This window comes from Oxyura jamaicensis, unplaced genomic scaffold (genome assembly GCF_011077185.1).
Source record: "Oxyura jamaicensis isolate SHBP4307 breed ruddy duck unplaced genomic scaffold, BPBGC_Ojam_1.0 oxyUn_random_OJ69386, whole genome shotgun sequence".
NCBI lineage: Eukaryota > Metazoa > Chordata > Aves > Anseriformes > Anatidae > Oxyura > Oxyura jamaicensis.
In genome coordinates this window covers 36-20914 of record NW_023309353.1, presented here as the reverse complement: position 1 = coordinate 20914, position 20879 = coordinate 36, and the positions used below count along the sequence as shown (strand labels likewise).

Sequence of the window (20879 nt, the reverse complement as noted above, 5' to 3'; positions counted from 1 at the left end):
CAACCATTACACCTATCATTTAGGAAGGAAATTTCGTGCATTACAAGCTAGTCAGTCCTCTTAAATTTTGTGTTCCAAGGTGTTAGAGTTCTGAACTATCAACCTGGTAATGGAGAATGTGTGCTGCATGTTTACTACTGTGGGGTCCACTCAGAGAAAATTAAGACAAAAACCCCTTAGGACTGCACAATAGGGAAGGCAGAAGTTAGCCCAAAGTCACATCACTTCTGTACACAGTTATGCCTATGCAACACAAACACAAACATCTTCTCCCCCCCAACAATCTATTATACTTCATGATCTAGGCTTGATAAAGTACTAGACACTTTTAAAAAACTTATTTCCAACAATGACATATGAGAAGTTCGGGTCTGTAAATATGTTAACTAGTAGAGCAAGACAGCTAGCAAAAAAAGGAAGGTGTAAGATGTTAAATGGCACACAGCTTTTCTCTGGGTGGGTACCTCTGACATTCTGCTGATATTTTTAATTCTTTGGTTCTAGAAAGAAAGACTTTAGTCAATGACCCAAGGTTTCCTGTTCCAGGATTCTTTTCAACTAGATACAGAATTGCAAAGATATAATAACTATGTAGCATTTGTAAGTTGAGACAATTTAGTTCAAGCAATAGAGTGAAAACAAATCTTAATACCTTAAATATTTCCACATCAAATACATTATGTGTTTTCCCATACAGCTGTTATTTTACTTTTAGGATTCCCCAGAATGTGCCTTATTACTCCAAGATTGTTCTCTAACTGCACTTTTCATACTAAATTTAAAATATTCCAAATGTAAAGCCCCATACCACTTCCTTACTAAGACTTGCATACAGCACAGCAGTTTCCTATCAGGGAAACTGCAGGTTTTCACAGCTAGATTTTACTTTCTTGTAACATCATTGATGATTTGTATTATCCCTTCCTTTCATCCCCTGATTAGCTTAGAGGGCAGAGAGAAAAAAGAGATAGTAGGGATGGAGTTATATTTAAATATATTAGTCATTTTAAGTTCTACAAAAACAGTTAACAACAGACTAAGTTTCTGAAAGTTTAGGATACATAAAACACACTTTACACTATTTCCATCTTACTAGTGGAACACATACAGATAGTTATACAAAAGACATAAATGTACACATCATGTTTCTTCATTTTACTGACCAAAAACATGACCTTTACATGGCAAAGAGATAACATGTCACAATTTCTTACCAAAGACTTGCAGACTGAGATGGTGGCTTCTTCCAAGAGCTTTAAGTCCGCACTAAGGGGAAGGGGAAAAAAAGGTTACATTAACAATTAGAGTTCCCGCACTTAAACTGAAAATGCCTTACAAAACAGTAGTAAACATTGCTATCGAGCACTTCATTTTAGCCATCCATTGGCTGATTTACACAGGTATTGAGCAGTACAATATGAAGCACATATTGTAGCTGCAGAAGCACAGCAGCTGTTAAAACAGGAAATTAATATTTGCAAGTGAATTGTCCACCAGTGAGATTATGTCACTCCATCACTTGTTACTACTACTACCTTTGTGGCTTCAATGTTGCCATCCTTGCTTTGATGCTACTGAAAACAGGCATAGAACTGCAGCCTACAGAAGAAATTGCTTTGTTTTTAAAACAAAAAACATCTTGAAGTGACATCTTTTTAAAAAGCATAAATTCAGAATCCTCACCCTGACATTCAACCTCATACCAAGGACCACTTTCTGTTAGCTAATATTACTGCAATAATCACATCGGATATACCATTTTTTTCATAACTTCACTAATTGCCTGTTGGTATGCCTCAATGAAAAACATCAGCTTAGAAGAGCAATGAAACACTAACACAGAACCTGCCAACAACCACTGAAACTAAACACCAGTTGTGTCAAATACATAGAAAGATATTTATATACTTCTATCTCTACAAACCTACCAGTACAAAGTAATTGATCCTCAAAGATCAAACAAAAGAATACACGGGAATAAAAGTATATTTTTCCTTAACAGCACATATTAAAAGCTAGAACCCAAGTTTCTTCTTTGCAAGTTTGGTGTTTTCAAATTGACAAGCGCCAATAAAATTTACTGATATGCAATACAATATAAAGCTGATCAATTCTGCACTGCTTTGGATCTCCTATGCCAGTTTGCTTGTTAAGAAGTTAACTTGACTACAGTTAGGTTTCCAAACTCACATTTCAAAACAGCTAAAAAAAAACAACACACTTTTCCACAACAATGAAACATGCATGCAATGATGTATTTCATCAGAAAATTATTACATGAGGCCCAGTAGTTGAATAAACTTAAACTGTTCAATCAATGCTTCAATAAAAGGAAAAGATCTACCAGAGAGAATCTGTCCTCTGGATGTCAAAGATACAGTTAGAAGAAAAACTGAACCTGAGTAGATAAACAGGGAAACGTCAGAATGAAATCATCTTTCAGTGGGGAAAAAAAATTCTCATGCACTTCTAAGCAAGCTGCTTATCCTTTCCAAGGTCAAAATGACTCTGGCCTAAGCAAACACCTACCATTTCAATTTCTTACCTACACCAGAAAGAATCATGCTGTTATCATGGGATTAAGGTGTGCAGAAAGTAGTTTACAAAGATAATACAGGGAACAATCAGGCACCAAGTTTAGAGGTGCTGACAGCCTTCATCCTTTGTCTGCTGCAAGCCTCTCGGTGCATCTTTTCATGCTGGCCACGATCACAAGGTCCCAGCACTCACACTGCGCAGCCACATCACCTCCCAGCCCTTCCACCACTCCCCACCCAGCTGTCTCTTGCAAATTGTCATCATTCTCCTTCCCCAAATCCCAAACAACTTGGGGCTGTGGACTGTCTACTCTACCAACAAGCACCAGTCTGTAAGAGTTGGCAGTGAGCAATTAAGTACTAGATCCAAACATCTGCACATGCAAATACATCAGCCCTCAGCAGCGTTACAAACTGTTCCTCTTCATTCTGTACACTACTTCCAGGCCTCCAACAGAAGTGTTACAGAACTGTCAAGTAGTTGTATTTAATATTTCACTTGAGCTCACTGCAATGTAGCAAGGCAAGTATAGAGAAGAAAAAGAAAACACAAAACCACAGAACAGCATTTAGAGGGTTTGGGAATTGCTCCTTCCCAACTCCTCACCCTTATCTGCCACCCAAACTTCCCGGCAGTCAGCACATGCTAGAGCTCCCACAGAAAGGCACAGAAGAATCTGCTTGGGGCTTCTTGGTTTGCAAGATATTTTGTCCTATACTTTTGTACGTTCTCAGCTTGTGCACTTGGTTCAATAACTACATATTATTCCACATGTTCTCAGTAAAAGAAGGTGTTAAAAGATGTTAAAAAGAATAAATCAAATCCCTAAAAAAAAAAAAGTCAGGGGTGGACATTTGTTCTCCAGAAGTTTTTGGGCTGACTCTCCTCTCCCACTCACCCTCAATTCAAAGAGACCATGATAAAATTTAGCAGATTCACTAAATTTTTAGCGAATTTAGTTCAACTCTGTTTCCCAGGAAGCCTTCAATAGATTCACAGGATCTCTGGCTTAGATCTGTGGCCTGTCTAGGTGAACACAAAAGTTTCCAAGAGCTGCCAAAACAGGACGCCTCTTTGGGAGGAAAAAAAAAAAATTCCTCCATCCAAACATAGGGCACAAACACCATGCATATAAGAAACTACCTTCTCAATATACTCATCTTCACAGAATCACAGAATTTTCTAGGTTGGAAGAGACCTCAAGATCATCGAGTCCAACCTCTGACCTAACACTAGCAGTCCCCACTAAACCATATCCCTAAGCTCTACATCTAAACGTCTTTTAAAGCCCTCCAGGGATGGTGACTCCACCACTTCCCTGGGCAGCCTGTTCCAGTGTCTAACAACCCTTTCGGTAAAGAAGTTCTTCCTAACATCCAACCTAAAACTCCCCTGGCGCAACTTAAGCCCATTCCCCCTCGTCCTGTCACCAGGCACGTGGGAGAAGAGACCAACCCCCACCTCGCTACAGCCTCCCTTGAGGTACCTGTAGAGAGCGATAAGATCACCCCTGAGCCTCCTCTTCTCCAGGCTGAACAAGCCCAGCTCCCTCAGCCGCTCCTCGTAAGACTTGTTCTCCAGGCCCCTCACCAGCTTCGTAGCCCTTCTCTGGACTCGCTCAAGCACCTCCATGTCCTTCTTGTAGCGAGGGGCCCAAAACTGAACACAGTACTCGAGGTGCGGCCTCACCAGAACCGAGTACAGGGGGACGATCACCTCCCTAGCCCTGCTGGCCACACTGTTTCTTATACAGGCCAGGATGCTGTTGGCCTTCTTGGCCGCCTGAGCACACTGCGGGCTCATATTCAGCCGACTATCAACCATCACTCCCAGGTCCTTCTCTGCCTGGCAGCTCTCCAACCACTCATTTGAGAATCTTAATTCTCAAAATTATGTACTATCATAAAGCTTTAAGTAAAACTAATTTAAAACATATACAAATATGCCTGTACTGAAATACTGGCAATCCCATTTAAACCTAAGAAAACACGTATTACTTCTGAGGATAACCAAAACCCAGAACAGGTTGCTTAGAGTTTGTGGAGTCTTCATCCCTGTGGATACTCAAAGCCCAGCTGGACACAGTCCTGAGCAACCTGCCCTGGCTGCCCCTGCATTAAGCAATGTAGGAAGAGAAGCCCTAGAGCTCCCTTCCAACCTCAGCAATTCTGTAATACTTCGTCCATTTCAACTCTTCTCCTTCCCATCTTCCATTCCCAGATATTGTGGTAATGACTACATGACTCACCTTCCCAAATCAGACATCTTCCATATCCAAATTTTTAATCAATTACCTGTTAATATTTTCATTCATTTTGAACTGAAATTGATAAAAGCCTGGTCAATCCCACAGCCCAGCTGCACAGGGAACCTTCAACACCCTAGACCATTCTCAGTACCATCAGTTTTAAGCTGGCATAGCACTTGTGGGAGGAGACACTTAAGAAAAACTGACTTTCTGCTTCCAAACCCCAATCCCAATTCCCAAATTAAAAAGTCAAAAGAACTCAACAATTCAATGTTTCAAGACATGATGAACTAGGTAATATAGGCTGAACAAATACAGAGCTCATGTAGCTATATTTTGTAATTAAAGGTATGAAAATAATCATCTTCAGAATAAACAGGAAAGTAGCAAACCAATGAAACATGAATGGTAACTACAACTTATGAAATTCAATGGTGTGGCCTCCACATAAGCACTCTTCTCACACAAAAACATTGCAAAAAACTTAATACTGCCATAATTAGATGGCCAGAGTTGCTGTTGCTTCCTAAGCATTAGGTTTAATTTCTGATGAGTAACCTGTGCCCAGATTCGAGGACTAAAAGAGGTAAGGATATTGGTAGGAACAGGAACTGAAATAATTTGAGCTTTCCAATAGGAAATACTTAAAGAAATAAGCAAATTAATTTTTAAAATTTTTAGATGCCTGCAAATTATCTTGTATATCAGACTAATTTACTGCATAGGGAGCTGAAAGCATGAGACAGCTCTTCACCTACAGCTGAAGATCTTAAGACAATTTTACATTATGCAGATAGGCTTTTTAAATATCATATACCAGCATTCTTTCCTCCTTTATGAATTGTTTCAAAACATAAGTTTCAGAAAGAGCAAGCTTGCACTTGGTTACATATCTTAACAACATTAAAATTAGTCTCAAAGGTGGTCACATTGCAGTGATAAAACATGCAGAGTAATCAAAAGAAAACAGTATAAAACCAGAACACCTCATCAACAACTTCTGACAGTGCTGTTTTTTAGGTCTGGATGAAAAGTATTTTTATTCTTTAGCTTCTACTTGGTCCAGCTGGCTACTTGTCATCAGGATGTATTCCATCCCTAGTGCTGACAAGCTGAGCGAATGTTATACCGGACACCAACCTACTATAGAGTTCTTAGGTCCTGAATAATCTTAATCCAACAAATACTGATCCAACTCCCATTCCCCAAAGATGCTATGGACTTCTATAATACAGACAGTGATAATTGTAATTGCTTTGGGATTTAAGTTGTAAATGTAGACCTTAATCTTTTAATTACATTTCATTTTTCCCTAATTTCTAAGTATTTAGATTTTAAAATATAGCATTCTTACAAGCATTGCTTTTTCCCCCTCCAAGTTATTCAAAAACACACAACCCTCAAACAAATCACACAGCTGCCAGGATCAAGAACAGTGGCAAGCCATTCAGAAATTCAGAACTTCACAGTTAAACACTTGAACCATTCTTTTTCCTAACAAAACCAAAATGAAGTTTAATACTTATAAATCACCCCACTCTCCCTCATTCATACAACAAGAACACAGACTTGAATTTTGCCATCCTGAATACCAGGCAACAACATCTGCAAAGTTTCAGTTCAAGCATTAGAAACACCTAGGGAGAGGGAACTACAGCATACTGCCCCAACACATATATCCATACAGAGTCAAAATAACATCCTTACACCCAACAGAATTAATATTATTGCTAATTGTTAGGCCTCCAAGGATGGATTCATGGAGAGAGTATACTGGATGTGGGAAGGGCACAAAAAAATACCAGCCCATTTCCAGGTACCTGGGGCAAAGCTTTGCACTAGCTTTGAAGCAGTTTTCATTAACTTAGGCAGGAAAGAAAAGTGAGAGACCTGGAAAATACCCGTCTGGGTATTTTTTGTGTGCTGTGAACACAGAAGATACATTATATTAACATTTAAGCAGAAAATGCCAGAGCCAAGATCCATAAGGTGGAACAAAAGAAACACTGCAAGCAGCAATGGTATTGACTTTTCTCTATAGTCCCTGCAGAGATGACATTTGCTTAATGAATGAATATAAGACTGGAAACCTAACACTAAAACATCCCTCCTTTCATTAATCCACAGAGTGGCACTGGTAGTATTCAAACTGCTTTTCAGCAATAACAGCAAGAGCAAGCGTTAATGGAGTAAGGGAGTAAAGCTTGTTCACTTCACTGATCCCAAACAAATGTTCCAATTCTCTCTGAAAGCCCTCACCCAAAGAATAGGGACTGCCTCGTGGCCAAATGCTCGTGTATAAACATGTACTTACATGGAGCTCACTATTTGGGACAAAAGCATCTAAAATGCATTTAAACTGATCTTCTTCAATACATTACACTTAATGACAATGAAGTAACTGTGGAAGGATCCTGCAAGGAGAGAACGACCTTTTAGAAAAGAAACTATGCCACACATTTTCTACTCTGCAACTTCATCTTCCAAGAACTGAGAAAATAAAATTACACTTTTTCAGAACTGAAATTAAGCTTCTGAAGTACAGTACTCTCCAGAACACAATTATAGAAGAGATTCATTTGGGTTGAAAGAATAAAATATCACCTGGACTATGAGAACACTTAGAACTTTCCCAATGAGCTTCTCTTAAAAAGATCATCAGTTTCTTGCAATAAACATGCAAACTAAGTTAACTCTTACTCTGCTTCATGGTAGTGAAGAGCATTATTCTATCCATCATTTATCAGCAGTCCTGGCTATCGGGGGAGGTCCCAGCTGACTGGCGGCTAGCGAATGTGACGCCCATCTACAAGAAGGGCCGGAGGGCTGACCCGGGGAACTACAGGCCTGTCAGTTTGACCTCAGTACCAGGGAAGCTCATGGAGCAGATCCTCTTGGGAGTCATCATGCGGCACTTGAAGGGCAAGCAGGCGATCAGGCCCAGTCAGCATGGGTTCATGGAAGGCAGGTCCTGCTTGACGAACCTGATCTCCTTCTATGACAAAGTGTCGCGCTGGGTGGACGAGGGAAAGGCTGTGGATGTGGTCTACCTTGACTTCAGCAAGGCTTTTGACACCGTCTCCCACAGCATTCTCCTCAAGAAACTGGCTGCTCTTGGCTTGGACTGGCGCACGCTTCGTTGGGTTAGAAACTGGCTGGATAGCCGGGCCCAGAGAGTTGTGGTAAATGGAGTCAAGTCCAGTTGGAGGCCAGTCACTAGTGGCGTCCCCCAGGGCTCGGTGCTGGGGCCGGTCCTCTTTAACATCTTCATCAATGATCTGGACGAGGGCATTGAGTGCACCCTCAGTAAGTTTGCAGATGACACCAAGTTAGGTGCGTGTGTCGATCTGCTCGAGGGTAGGAAGGCTCTGCAGGAGGATCTGGATAGGCTGCACCGATGGGCTGAGGTCAACTGCATGAAGTTTAACAAGGCCAAGTGCCGGGTCCTGCACCTGGGGCGTAATAACCCCAAGCAGAGCTACAGGCTGGGAGATGAGTGGTTGGAGAGCTGCCAGGCGGAGAAGGACCTGGGAGTGATAGTGGACAGTTGGCTGAATATGAGCCAGCAGTGTGCTCAGGTGGCCAAGAAGGCCAACGGCATCCTGGCTTGTATCAGAAATAGTGTGACCAGCAGGGCTAGGGAGGTGATCGTCCCCCTGTACTCGGCTCTGGTGAGGCCGCACCTTGAGTACTGTGTTCAGTTTTGGGCCCCTCGCTACAAGAAGGACATGGAGGTGCTTGAGCGGGTCCAAAGAAGGGCGACGAAGCTGGTGAGGGGCCTGGAGAACAAGTCCTACGAGGAGCGGCTGAAGGAGCTGGGCTTATTCAGCCTGGAGAAGAGGAGGCTCAGGGGCGACCTTATCGCTCTCTACAGGTACCTCAAGGGAGGCTGTAGAGAGGTGGGGGTTGGCCTGTTCTCCCACGTGCCTGGTGACAGGACGAGGGGGAATGGGCTAAAGTTGCGCCAGGGGAGTTTTAGGTTAGATGTTAGGAAGAGCTTCTTTACTGAAAGGGTTGTGAGGCATTGGAACAGGCTGCCCAGGGAGGTGGTGGAGTCACCATCCCTGGAAGTCTTCAAAAGACGTTTAGATGTAGAGCTTAGGGATATGGTTTAGTGGGGACTGTTAGTGTTAGGTTAGAGGTTGGACTCGATGATCTTGAGGTCTCTTCCAACCTAGAAATTCTGTGATTCTGTGATTAGTGGGAAAAACCCAGGCACACCAGTTGCAGCCACAAAGCCCTGCCACACAGGAGACATCACTCTGCAAGATGTTCATGTGCACATTGCAGCAGACTCCAGAGCAGGATCAGGCCACAGATGCTTAACACAACAATAATGGTGTGACAACAAGCAGTAAGTGAGTTTGTGCACATAATCATACACTTGAAGGGGCACTACCCAGCCTAAACCACATGGTTTAGAGAATGCAGTATGTGTCCCAGTTACATTTACCAGCTCTGCAATCTTCCCAGCCATGAGCAAAAGGTATCACCTGGGGCAGGATGTCTAACAAGGGACCACAGGTGGAAAACATTAAAGATTCAAAGAAAAGTGTACTTAACCAGGCATACTTGACTGGCTAATTTAGATCCACCTGAATGTACAAGGGGGGCAGGATTGCTTCCCTCACACTTTAGGAAAAAAAAAAGTTAAGGCTTCCCAGAAATTCCTGCTTCTTCCTGTGATCTGGTAGCCAGCATTTTCAAGTCCTTTATTACAGCAAAAAAAATATTTTAGTTGTTTTTTTAATAGAGAGAGGGTATATCCCCAGACTTCAGCAAAGCTGTAACTAAAAATAGTGGGATTTGCTTCCTGATAGCACAGACCTCTTTAAAAAAAAAGTGGTTTTATCTTGTTATATTTTAAAGGCATCAAAGCACTTGTGGCACTAAGGGACATTGGTTTAGTGATGGGACTCAGTAGGTGAGGTTGATGGTTGAACCTGAAGATCTTGAAGGTTTTTTTCCAACCTAAATGATTATATGACTCTGAAATTATCAGAGGTTTTACGTTGGCAGTGATTATTGATTTATAGCATCTCAACATGGCAAGCAATAAGAATATTCTGCATACAAACTGTCACTGCAAACCCATCTAACACAGGGAGCACCTGCATAACATTAAGTATCACAGATCAGTCATAGAAGCAAGCAGTAATCAAGGGCAACTCCCTTCTGTAGGAAAGAGGACAAGACAATCAGCACACCTAGAACATGTATTGAAGACTCCATATTAGGAAGGTGAAAGAAGATAGCAAAATTAGGCTTAAAGTTGCAAGTTCAAATACTGATACTAGAGCTCACTAAGCTACTTCTTCCTGATACAGAAGTTCAATCCCTCAAAACTGCATCATCATATAAATGCCATTTGGGGATTTGATGCACTTACCCTTGGACATAGAGGAATAGAAACAAATGCCAAAATTGCCCTTTTGTATTTCAGAAGAGTGTATTTAAAATACGAAACAAAAATCATGAGTTATCATATGTATAGGCAATGATTATTGACCAAATAAAACATAATTCTGAAACAGTATTTAGACAGTATACATTCTGTCCTGCTGAAATTGCTCTTCTATTGTTTAATAACTGATCTTATGTCAAGTTTTCTATTTTGTTGGTACTTATATTTAGAGTACAAGAAGTTCATCTGTTCATCAGCAGGTTAATTTTTGTAAAGGTGTAAAAAACCCGTGAAAGTGTAAAAAAAAACAAAAACAAACAAACATTAATTCCAAAAGAGAATGAGAAAAAAAAATAAGAAAAAAATCAGTGGCATTAATTTGGAGTGTTTGAATTTGTTTCAGTTGCTTGACTTGAAGTTTACCAACACTCAGTCCCACAGACTTCAGCAAAACTGCAATTAATAAAAGACAGTGAAAGTTGCTTCCCAACAGTTATCTTTGAATAATATGGTTTTGTCTGCTTTCATTTTAAAGGCATTACAATGTAAGAGGCTTTTAAGCAGCAGTGGCTACTGTTTTAGAACAATTTAGCAAGCCAAAGTACTCTGCATACAAACTGTAATTATAAACACACCTAGACAGACAATGACATCTACCAGACCTAAACTGTAGTTGACAGCCACCCCTCTGAAAGAGGAAGAATAAGAGGGGGGCAGGTTTCCTGACAGTTTTTCCTCAAGTAAAGCTTTTTTCCTTGCCATTGAATACAAAACAGAAGAATCAGCCCATTCAGTAAATTCATACTGTGGGAATGCTGACTAATGGACTATTCAGAGGAAAGAATAAGAAGCTGCATATAATTTATTGTACCAATTTAAAAACATACCATATTAAGGCAACATAAAAAAGTTGCTCACTTATGTCTTTCCATTAAAGGATCATGCACACTATTCTTTAACCAGCCACTCATTAAAAACTCCAGGGAAGGAACAAAGTGGAACAGTAAATATTAAGCACGTGATTTTCAGCAAGCTCTGCATTAGTTAACTCTGTTTTAAGTTTTCCATCATAAAAGTATTTTAACTAACAACACTGCTAAGCAACTTGTTGCACTAGAAACTTGTACAAGAACCAAATGCAATGGTCTGCCTACCTTGAGAGCAAAGACTTCAAGTTAAAACTACTAGTAGCTTCTACTTCTACTATCACTTAGGTATATATTATTTATCTTCTACCACTCCTAAACTGTGCTGGGCAGGTAAAGCCACTGGAGCCTAATCCTCAAGATTTGCCCTGGCTGTTACAGCCACTGATGCAGGGGTGTTATGGACAGCAAGCAGGGATCCACTTGCAGCTTGTCATTTTTGATTACTAAAGGCTGATTCACAATAAGCATTTGTGAACACACAAACCAGAATTAGTCCCACCAACTCCTTCTTAAGGCTCCCTCTTAATACTTAGGTATTAAGAAAAATCAGTATTATGTTGGGAAGAACAAGTGGCCCATCAAAGTATGACTTGATGCTCCCAGCACACAGTTCTGCTTTGACTACATGCTTTCACGTGTGTTTTTGGATAACACAGGAATTAAGCAATCCCATATTTTTGCCCTACAGTCTGCTGTCCCCACCCCCAAAAATAAAAAAATAAAAATCCCTCAATGTACCCCCCAAATTGCTTTGTGATGTCATGTTATGAATCTCTGCAGGGAATTGACCTGGCTTTAAAAAAAAAAAAAAAAAAAAAAAAAAAACAACTTTTCTCTTCTATTTTTCAGACAAATTAATTCCTGATTGAGCTCACAGAAGATCCTAATAAACATTGGAAGGGATAGAGCAGGGGCAGACCCACATAAATGCTGGAAGGGCTACTGCAGGGGCAAGAGTACCTTGCATCAGTATTGCCAACAGACACAGCAACTTTGAAGTCACCACCAGTATTTGGCACCTCGTGTTCATCAGAAAAAACAGATCAGGAAGTTAACTGAGAAAAAAAATAAACCCAGTGAAGATATTGTGTATTTAAATCTTTCTTTGCTTTTCTTTAGCACTCATTTACTAAGCCATCAGGTAAGGGTGGGGAGAGAAAGCAAAAGAAATAAGCAGGAAAATGAAAAAAATGGATGAACGAAAGAAATCAACTAAACTGAAAGGGGGGGGAAAGGCAGGAAAGGAAAATAATGACAACAAAAGAAAAGAGTACAAAGTGCTGAAACAAGCAAAGCACAAAAAACCAGAAGAGCAAAGCAAGCAGTGTTGTTAAAGTATCAGATAGGATATCACACCTTCATCTTTCTCAGAGTAGAAACCCTATAAATCACCAACTCTCAAGCTCAGGTCTTGAGCTTCTGAGTTTGGGGATTAAACAATTAACATTCCTCAGAAGATCCAATTCAGTATGGCAGTCCAGATGATCTTCCTTTAGCAGCTGCAATCAGCAGGTACTTGGACTAATTTGGAACAGCTTCCATTAAGTAAAGCATTATTTAATTATTTCTCATTACAGAGAAACCATACACAAAAGTGTTTAAATACAAGAACCTTACACACCAATTCAAACCTCCCTAAAATACATCACAAGTACCTCATCTTTCTTGCTGATACTGCTTCCCTACTACAAGCAAAATTTTGTGACAAGGTCAACATGCCGCATGTCCGTTGTGGAAAGAACCTAATCCATCCCTACTTTCCCCCTCCCCTCCTCATCCCGTCCCATGTTGCTGGTTTAAGGAGAAGGTTTGTTTCTTTTTTTCCTTTTTTAACTTCCTGGGAAATGAAAAAAATAAATAAATCATACAACCAACAGCAAATGAGCAAAAAAAAAAAAGGCAAAAAAAAACCCAGAGCCTGGCAAATTTTGCCATGCCACTCTGCATAGCAAAACCCGTACCATCTGTTCACCCCCCCCCCCCCCACCCCTCTAAACTTCAGGGGGGGACACTTCTATAAACCCTAACCCACATCATACTTTCTGTGGCCTCCTCTGTTTTGCCGACCAAGAGAAAAAAAGATAGGAAGGAAAACTGCCTAAGAGATTCCAGACATTGTCTTTCAAGTGTTGGTAGACTGGTGGCTAAGGCATTGCATTTCTTTCCTGGGTCCCACAAGTAAATAATTACTGGATGTATTATGGCAGATACTTACCATATCGAATAGTAGAAGTAGTAACAACAGAAGAAAGAGCAAAGCCACACTCCTTGAAGGATTTATCTTTTATGTACAAGGAATACCATATACTAGTAACATGGAAACATAAGTATGACAAATCCTTTGCAGGGAAAGGGAGAATCTGACAATCCCAAACAAAGCTATTCCCAGCACACCCAAGAAGTGTTAGGGTCAAGAAAAAACACACATTTTCCTACCAGCTTCTTTCCATATTTTTCTCCTCCTCTTCCCCTATAGCGCTGCCATATACAGAACAAACCTATGTCCAAAGAATCATCCAGAGAACATAACTTTGTTCTCCCTGGGGATTTTATCATTCTCATCTTTGCAAAAAAAAAATAATGAGAAAATAAGACATCTTTTACTCGAGTTACCACCAATGACTTCCTTGAAAAGGAAACACAGCACTTACATTGCTCCCTATTGCATTTGCAAACAATCACCTACTATAAACACACTAATTTTGCTACAGACTAATGGTAAAACTAGACTGCAAAAAGAGTAGAAAACTTTAAATTCTGTCTTGACAGGTAAAAACTGGCTCCTTTCCACAATGGTCAAAAACTAGCACCTTGCTCCTGTCAAAAAGTATGACCTATGCTCAATCCTCTCTAAAACAAAACAAGAATTAACTTTTATATTAAGTTAATATAAAAAGAAGGGGCAGCAGAACAACTGAAAGAAATTGATGCTTTTTGATATAGTTATACTTCCCCCTAAAAGCCTCAATGCAGCAATACATGACTTCTTAGAATACTATCCATCTTGTTAGTCACAGGTGGACTCTAAACAATTCTTGCTTCCTCAGAGAACTTAGAGAAAGCAATGTTCCCTCACTCACTGTGCCAAATGCATACCGTCCTTTCTTTACAAGCTTTACAACAGTTCACAGGTTTCTTGCTAACTTCTGGCTATTCTCATGATGCAGAAGCCAAAATCCCTCCCCCTCCTCAATCATTACAAAAATAGAGGTTAGTAAATGTCACTCAGTTGTTTACCTTGACCATTTTCCCTCCCAGTTGTCTGAACTTTAACTTACAGACACACTGATACAAGCAAGATAGATTGTCTACCAGATTTGCCAATTGCTATGACAATAAACGTGGTTCTTCGTCTTTCAGAAGCTACTGTGCACAGCATCCAAGATACAGCACAGATGTAAGTCATATAACATGTAAACTACCTCACTAGAAATTTTATTTCATCCTTTATTCAATCACTAATTTACATAAAATACTTAAGCTCAGGGTAGTCATAAGTCTGCACCAGTTTTATCCCTTCTTTAAAAAAAAATAAAAATCTTTTGATTATCACTCACTTTGACAGGAGCTCTGCTTTAGCAAATAACTGAAAGATGACAATAACATCAGCCAGAACAGTTCTTAGACATATTTTCAATTGATTAAAGATTATAACTGTTCCACATTTTAGAAGTAACACATACTGGCCTTTTTACACCTGTTATAAATGTGTTTAAATAAGACATTTATCTGACAGAGAAGTATCAGGTCACACTGTAAAAACAGAAAGCATTCCAGATTGTTCTCGTAAAACTGATAATCCATATGCAGGCCAATGGATTTAGCAATGGACATTGGGTTAAAACAAGTCTTGAGACGCATGTTGCATATTTCCAGACACGTGCTATTGAGGGCACGTTCCATTCATTTCTACACCATTTGCTAGAGTGGTAAGATATACAGAACTGCCAAACTTCCTTTAAATTGTAAAAGAGGAGGAAAAATAGAGACTAAGGAACCCAACAGCTAACCTACAATTAAGCCACAGGAGATGTACAATTCATTGTAAATTCAGAGGAAACATCATGCATTAGATTCTTCAGCAACTGCAGAAACACCAGAGGTTTACTCAGAAAAAGCCACCCTAAAACAAACAAAAAATCCCCCCCAATACTACAGACTGCACTTTTGACTTTTTCTGGCTATCGGGGAAATGAATAGCAATTACAGCTATGAGGATAAAAGGAACTCCTGGGAACAAAAGACATGGTGGAAATCAGAAACACTATTTTATACAGACATTTATTTTCTTACTACCTAAAGCAGGAATAAAAACACAATACTCATTTGCTTTCAGACTTATCACTTTATAAATATATTACAAGGTTTAGTTCTTTAACAAGCACCATCTTACCTGTTCGTTGGAGTGGTAAAGCTAAAAGACAGTAGCTGATTCCAGAAGGGGTCATTCTCAGAGATAGGCTCTGCTCCTGACAACTTTAAGTATTCATTTTCTGGAAGTTCACCGATACTGCTGCTATTTGCTCCCATCTTCGCAAATCACCTTCTAAATTTTCATTTCTAAAAAAATAATAATAAAAATTTAAAAAAAATATTTACAACCTTTGGTACAAATAAGGAATATATAGATCTTAAAGCCATAAGGCTTTGGTTCACTACCTTAAAGTGTTACTGAAGAGTAGAAAACAGAGGCACATAGGAAGGCATTAAAAATATTTTCTTTCAACAAACTTAGGCCTACATCACCTTAATCTAAAAAAGTCACCATACTTCATAACGTATGTAATGTATGAAAACCCAAGTGACATTGTCACAGTTGCATTAATATTAAAGTACAGAAAACTGCAAGAAATTCACAATTTAAATCAGGGTGTTAAGGTGAGAAGCTATTCAAAAGACGTATTCTCCAGCTGAATATACAGAGATAGGTATAGACAAATGCCTACTATTGTCAAGAAAGGGAGCTGGTTATGCAGCAAATTCCTGCATACCATCAGTGATCTACACCTTGAAGACACCTACCTCCTCCACACTAAGCACAACTGTTAACACCACTGCACAGATATCCCGAACCAACTGAGGAAAGGTACTACCAACCATATGCAATCCTCCTGAACTTTGTGAAATAACGTGGTTGGTTGCAGTCAACTACTTGAAGGGGAAAGGAAAGCTAAGAATGAATTCAGAAACAACTGCTTTTTGATGATACACTGCAGAAGTTGACAGAGACACACTCCAGATGCCCTTTTCATTATTAGCTGTGTTCTACTTGTTCTGTGTGAAGAATGAGATTTCGATTTTCCATGCTGCTTATTAGTGCTTCTCACCTTTATAAAAAAGTAAAAAAAAACAACAAAAAACAAAAAACACCACAGTGGTATTGTACTAACCCTGTGCCAGTGATGCTCCTATCTTTCCAGTACATTAGCTTCAGTAATCTTCTATCTTTTGAGAAGTGACTGTGACTAATAACTTCAAATGTGAAAAAGGCATCCCCACCAATATGTGGTGTGCACTGTGCAATGTATTACAGGGTAACCTAAATCCTCATACTGAACTTGCACGAGGCATAAGAACAGGAACAGGTATATTAGAAGATGCAAGCTGTTTCCCAAAGCAGCTCTTGGTCTAAAAGATGCAGGGATCTACTTCAAGTATCACTCTAGTAGTAATCCACTGAGACTCATTATCTATGCATAAGCAGCTAATTGCAGAAAAGACAACTCTTGTAACAGTTACTTTGATAAAGAACAGTAGAAAAATAAGGAAAATTTAAAATAAATTAATAGATGCAACCAAAATCTGCAATGCTTGCAGCCATCACAGAGGCTATTTGAAGAACCTGTATTAGAGATGTAGCGTGAACACACAGTACTCAAGTATTTCAGAAACAACAGGACAGTATAGTCAGGAGAATATGGGAGAGTAAGAAATAAAGAGGTCTCCTTTAAAAGGTGAGAGCCTACAAAAATGCAGAAAAATCTTAGAACTGGGAACATGCCACACCCTACTTCCCTCCATTCCAGCACTCGTCTTTCGACCATCACTATCAGCTGCTCTAGAGGACAAAATACAAAATTAAACTTTACACTGACTCAGCGTTAGGAGAGCAGACAAGTCTACTGCTGTAGCTCTGCCATCACGTACCCAGGGAGCTCTCTTCTTGTGATGCTGCTTGGTTCCTACTGCCTCCCTTTAAGTCTGACCAAAGGGGAGAGAGATACAATAACCTAATAACCTCATATAGGTCTCATTTAGCAAAAATTTTTCAAGACACTATCTGTAGCATCTGCAGAAGCCATTTTGCCATGGGGACCAGCTGCAGGAAGATAAATTTAAAAGTGGTCAAGGAGTGCAAGTGTAAAAATCTAAGAACCTGCCAGGGAATTCTGCAGAGAAGCACTGAAGGATTATAAGATGTAATTAGCTTAAAAAGACTTCCAAAACTCTGGCTGAATGTTTACTCATAGAACAGAATGAATGCATCTTACCTGAATGCAAGTTTTGCCACTACAAACAAAAAGCACAAGACTCAGTGTGTACTACCTTCAAAATAAAACCAATAAAGCACTAGAGAATAAAGCAGAAGATAGACAAATTTGCATAATATGAGGATACTGGATAATCATTTAAAGTAGAAGAATTGAGGTTCAGGTTGGACGTAGACATCTCAGCCCCACCATCTGTTTTACACATGCCCAGCTCCCAGCTACTACAGAAACAGCTACATATTTTGGCTTAAGTCCATTCCCTGCACCTTTAAATGACTTAAAGGTCATACATTTCAGCTCTTATTTCTTGGAGTTCAGACAGTCCAAGTCTGTCTGCCTCAAGTTTGCATCCTCTATTTGTGCATTTCAGCTGACACAAGGAGCAGAGGGGCTCACTTGCTTTAAAATGAACACAGTTTGGGGAAACGACAGGCAACTGTCACCCTGCCTTTACATTCCTACGCCTTAACCTGTCATTCTCGAGCACAGCGTGCCAGAACCCCAACTGTGCCCACGATCTTTACTCTTTCTCCTAAGGTGAGCCACTCCACTTTGGGAGCTGCAGGTGAGTATGAGAACAGCTAATAGAGAACCAAGTCATGTGTCCCCCCCTTTAACTCACTTCCACAGGAATAAGAGTGATGGTAACAAGTTCCAAGCTAGTTCTTGAAAAAAAAAATATAAATAAAAAATTCTGCAGAATCCCAGTAGATTAAGTTCTATTAACATGAAACCCCCCCAAACGAACAGTCCTTATAAAGCAAGTTTTAACAAAATATTTATTGTCCATTTTCAGATTCAAATTCATATTTACCAGCTACTGTGACCAAAGCCATAGCTCTTCAAGTAATGCAGCAAGTTGCTGGCTAGAGTGCCTTGGGGACTCCCCTGGGCCCTACAGCCTGGCTGACTTCTCCAGAGTGATGGTTGGTCAGTAACTGGAGCACAAATTACCATAGTCATTTTAAAATTCACCTAATCATCCCTTACCCATGATTTTTCCCCACACCTGACTTTTGTAACAGCCCCCACTGGCTCTTAGATCCAACCTCACTTCATAATAAAAGGTTAAGTGGATTTTATTTCCTTTGCATTGCAACTACCTACTGTAAGAAACCCAAAACAACAGGACACCCCCTTTCATTCTGTAAGTCAGTTCTAAACCCCATTTTTTCCCTTCTAATGCACTAAATAAACGCATCGTTCTCTGAAAAAAAAAGTTATACTTCTCTTGAAAAGCAATTAATCTGTTCACTCAAAAAATACAGAAAATTTATTAGCAAGTCATTTAGCTCAATATGGTATTAATACCACTACCAGTAACAACTCTTTTTCCTAAATGAGCTGGGAACACCCCAAAGAACCATAACCTAGTCTGTGTCATGCTGTAGTACACCCAGCATCTGTTCAGTCACGGAACTCAGCTCCACCACAAGAAGCAGATGCTTCAGACCAAATGCAAGAGATGGCTTCGCACATCAGGACCCACCCCAATCCCAAACAGCTAGGGATACACATAAATCCTGTGTCTACTGACATTATAAAGGACTTCAATGTTAATAATTAACAGCGGGGTTACAAGAATATCTTTTTCCCTCTTCAAGTTAAAAGCAGTTCAGCAATACATACAGTGTCTCTTCACAACTTTGTGTATACCAAATCTTCCTTGTAAGATGCATACTAGAGTTGAAGGTGAAACAGTCTTACAAAACATCCACCCTCAAGTCCTGAACAGTTTAAAAAGCTTAAGTAGTTTCACTACTTTGGGGTTTTTAAGCTGCTTTGGCCAAGTGTCAGATCACACCCATCAAATACAGACAGAATTCTGCGCATGCCTCCAGCCTTTCTCATGAAGAAAAAACACTATTGCACAGAAATTTGAGCTTCAACACAGCAGCAGCTTACAAGCACAAATTGAGGTACAGTATGTGTACTGCTGAACTAAGAGAAAAGCTTGTTACACCTTCTACACCTTCTGTTTAAACAATTTTAGTACAGTAATTATAGTTCCAATAACTAAGTCTCAACTGGTCTCACAATTTCATTGCCAACATTGATATTTTACTATTTGAGCCAGTAAAGCTGTCTTAGAGCAAAGCAGTTCCCCCTTCCCAAACTGCCCTTGCTATGGTTGTCTGACTGAATCTGCAGACAACCTGAAAAATACCTCTATCTACACAGATAGGGATAAAGATATAGCTATCAAAATACATATATTTATAGCAAACTATAAGCTTTTTTTTTTTTTTTAAATGAGCACTTTATAATATAAGAATAAGAAATAGTCATATAGATAACTTTGGAACAATCTAGTCTCTTGGCTGGGTCTTTAATACCACCTCAGGAAAATAAATTGAGAACTGATGCTACCACACATTTGAAAGCCTAGCAAAATTTCAATTCCATATTATAAACACTTGGCTTACCTTTACAGTTTGCTGCTTTCTCAACTAATACAAATGGACACTGTTTTCCTTTGAAGTAAAGTAGTCAAAAACTCTGTAAAGACAAGAACACGAGATGTAACGCTGCATATTTAAGTAGCAGTGAAGCTGACACAGCTTGTCTAATTCCTATTGGCATCCAAGAACCGAGCATTTCAGACCCTATTTCACCTGTGAAACATTAAAATGTCCCACAGAATCCTAACATAAAGCATCCCAGAAGCAGAAGACTTATGAAAAGTATTATTGAGTTCCAACACTTGAATTCTACTACCCACACAACATATCTGGATTCTCTACTCCCTCATGTTAGTAATATTTATACCTACAATCAAATAATTTGTGGACTAATCATCATAAGCAATGTTTAGCTATAAAACTTATGAGCAGAGGTTGCACCCATATATAATAAAGAGTCTAAGCCTCATTTACTCCTCATAGATGAATATTCACATGCAGGATCAGAGCCTAATGCTTTTAGATGTCCCCTGAAAGCATCAAGTTTAATCTCCAAAACCTGAAAATTCACCCTTACTGTATATTTTTTCCACCTTCAGGACAATCTAGTTTCTCAGTGAACAGCCTGAAAGCTGATCAGAGCAGATGCCAAAGTTAGTGGTCTGAAACAGCTGTGCAGCCCTGAAGATTGGTCCTGGAAAGCATTTGCTGAACGTGTTTCATCCTCATATACTAGGAGAGGAAAGTTACAGTTAACTATGAGATAAATGAATGAAGCCCAAATCGGATTTTAATCAAAGTTTGTGATTTATTAAGCGAATAGAGGCAAGCAAACAGCGCTGGGTGCACCGGGACTCTCTGCTCTAC

General features: G+C 39.7%; 1 protein-coding gene across 1 annotated transcript; it reads right to left on the bottom strand.

Annotated features, from left to right (window-relative positions):
• Nucleotides 1–464: 464 nt before the first annotated feature.
• LOC118159289 (dymeclin-like) lies at nt 465–20113 on the bottom strand (the record flags this gene model as incomplete). The annotated part of the gene is made up of 4 exons (XM_035313893.1): nt 20037–20113; nt 15513–15679; nt 1216–1266; nt 465–560 (listed from the first exon to the last, which is right to left on the bottom strand). Coding segments are annotated over exons 2-4 (284 nt in total), but the record flags the coding sequence as incomplete, so codon positions are not given.
• Nucleotides 20114–20879: the final 766 nt, after the last annotated feature.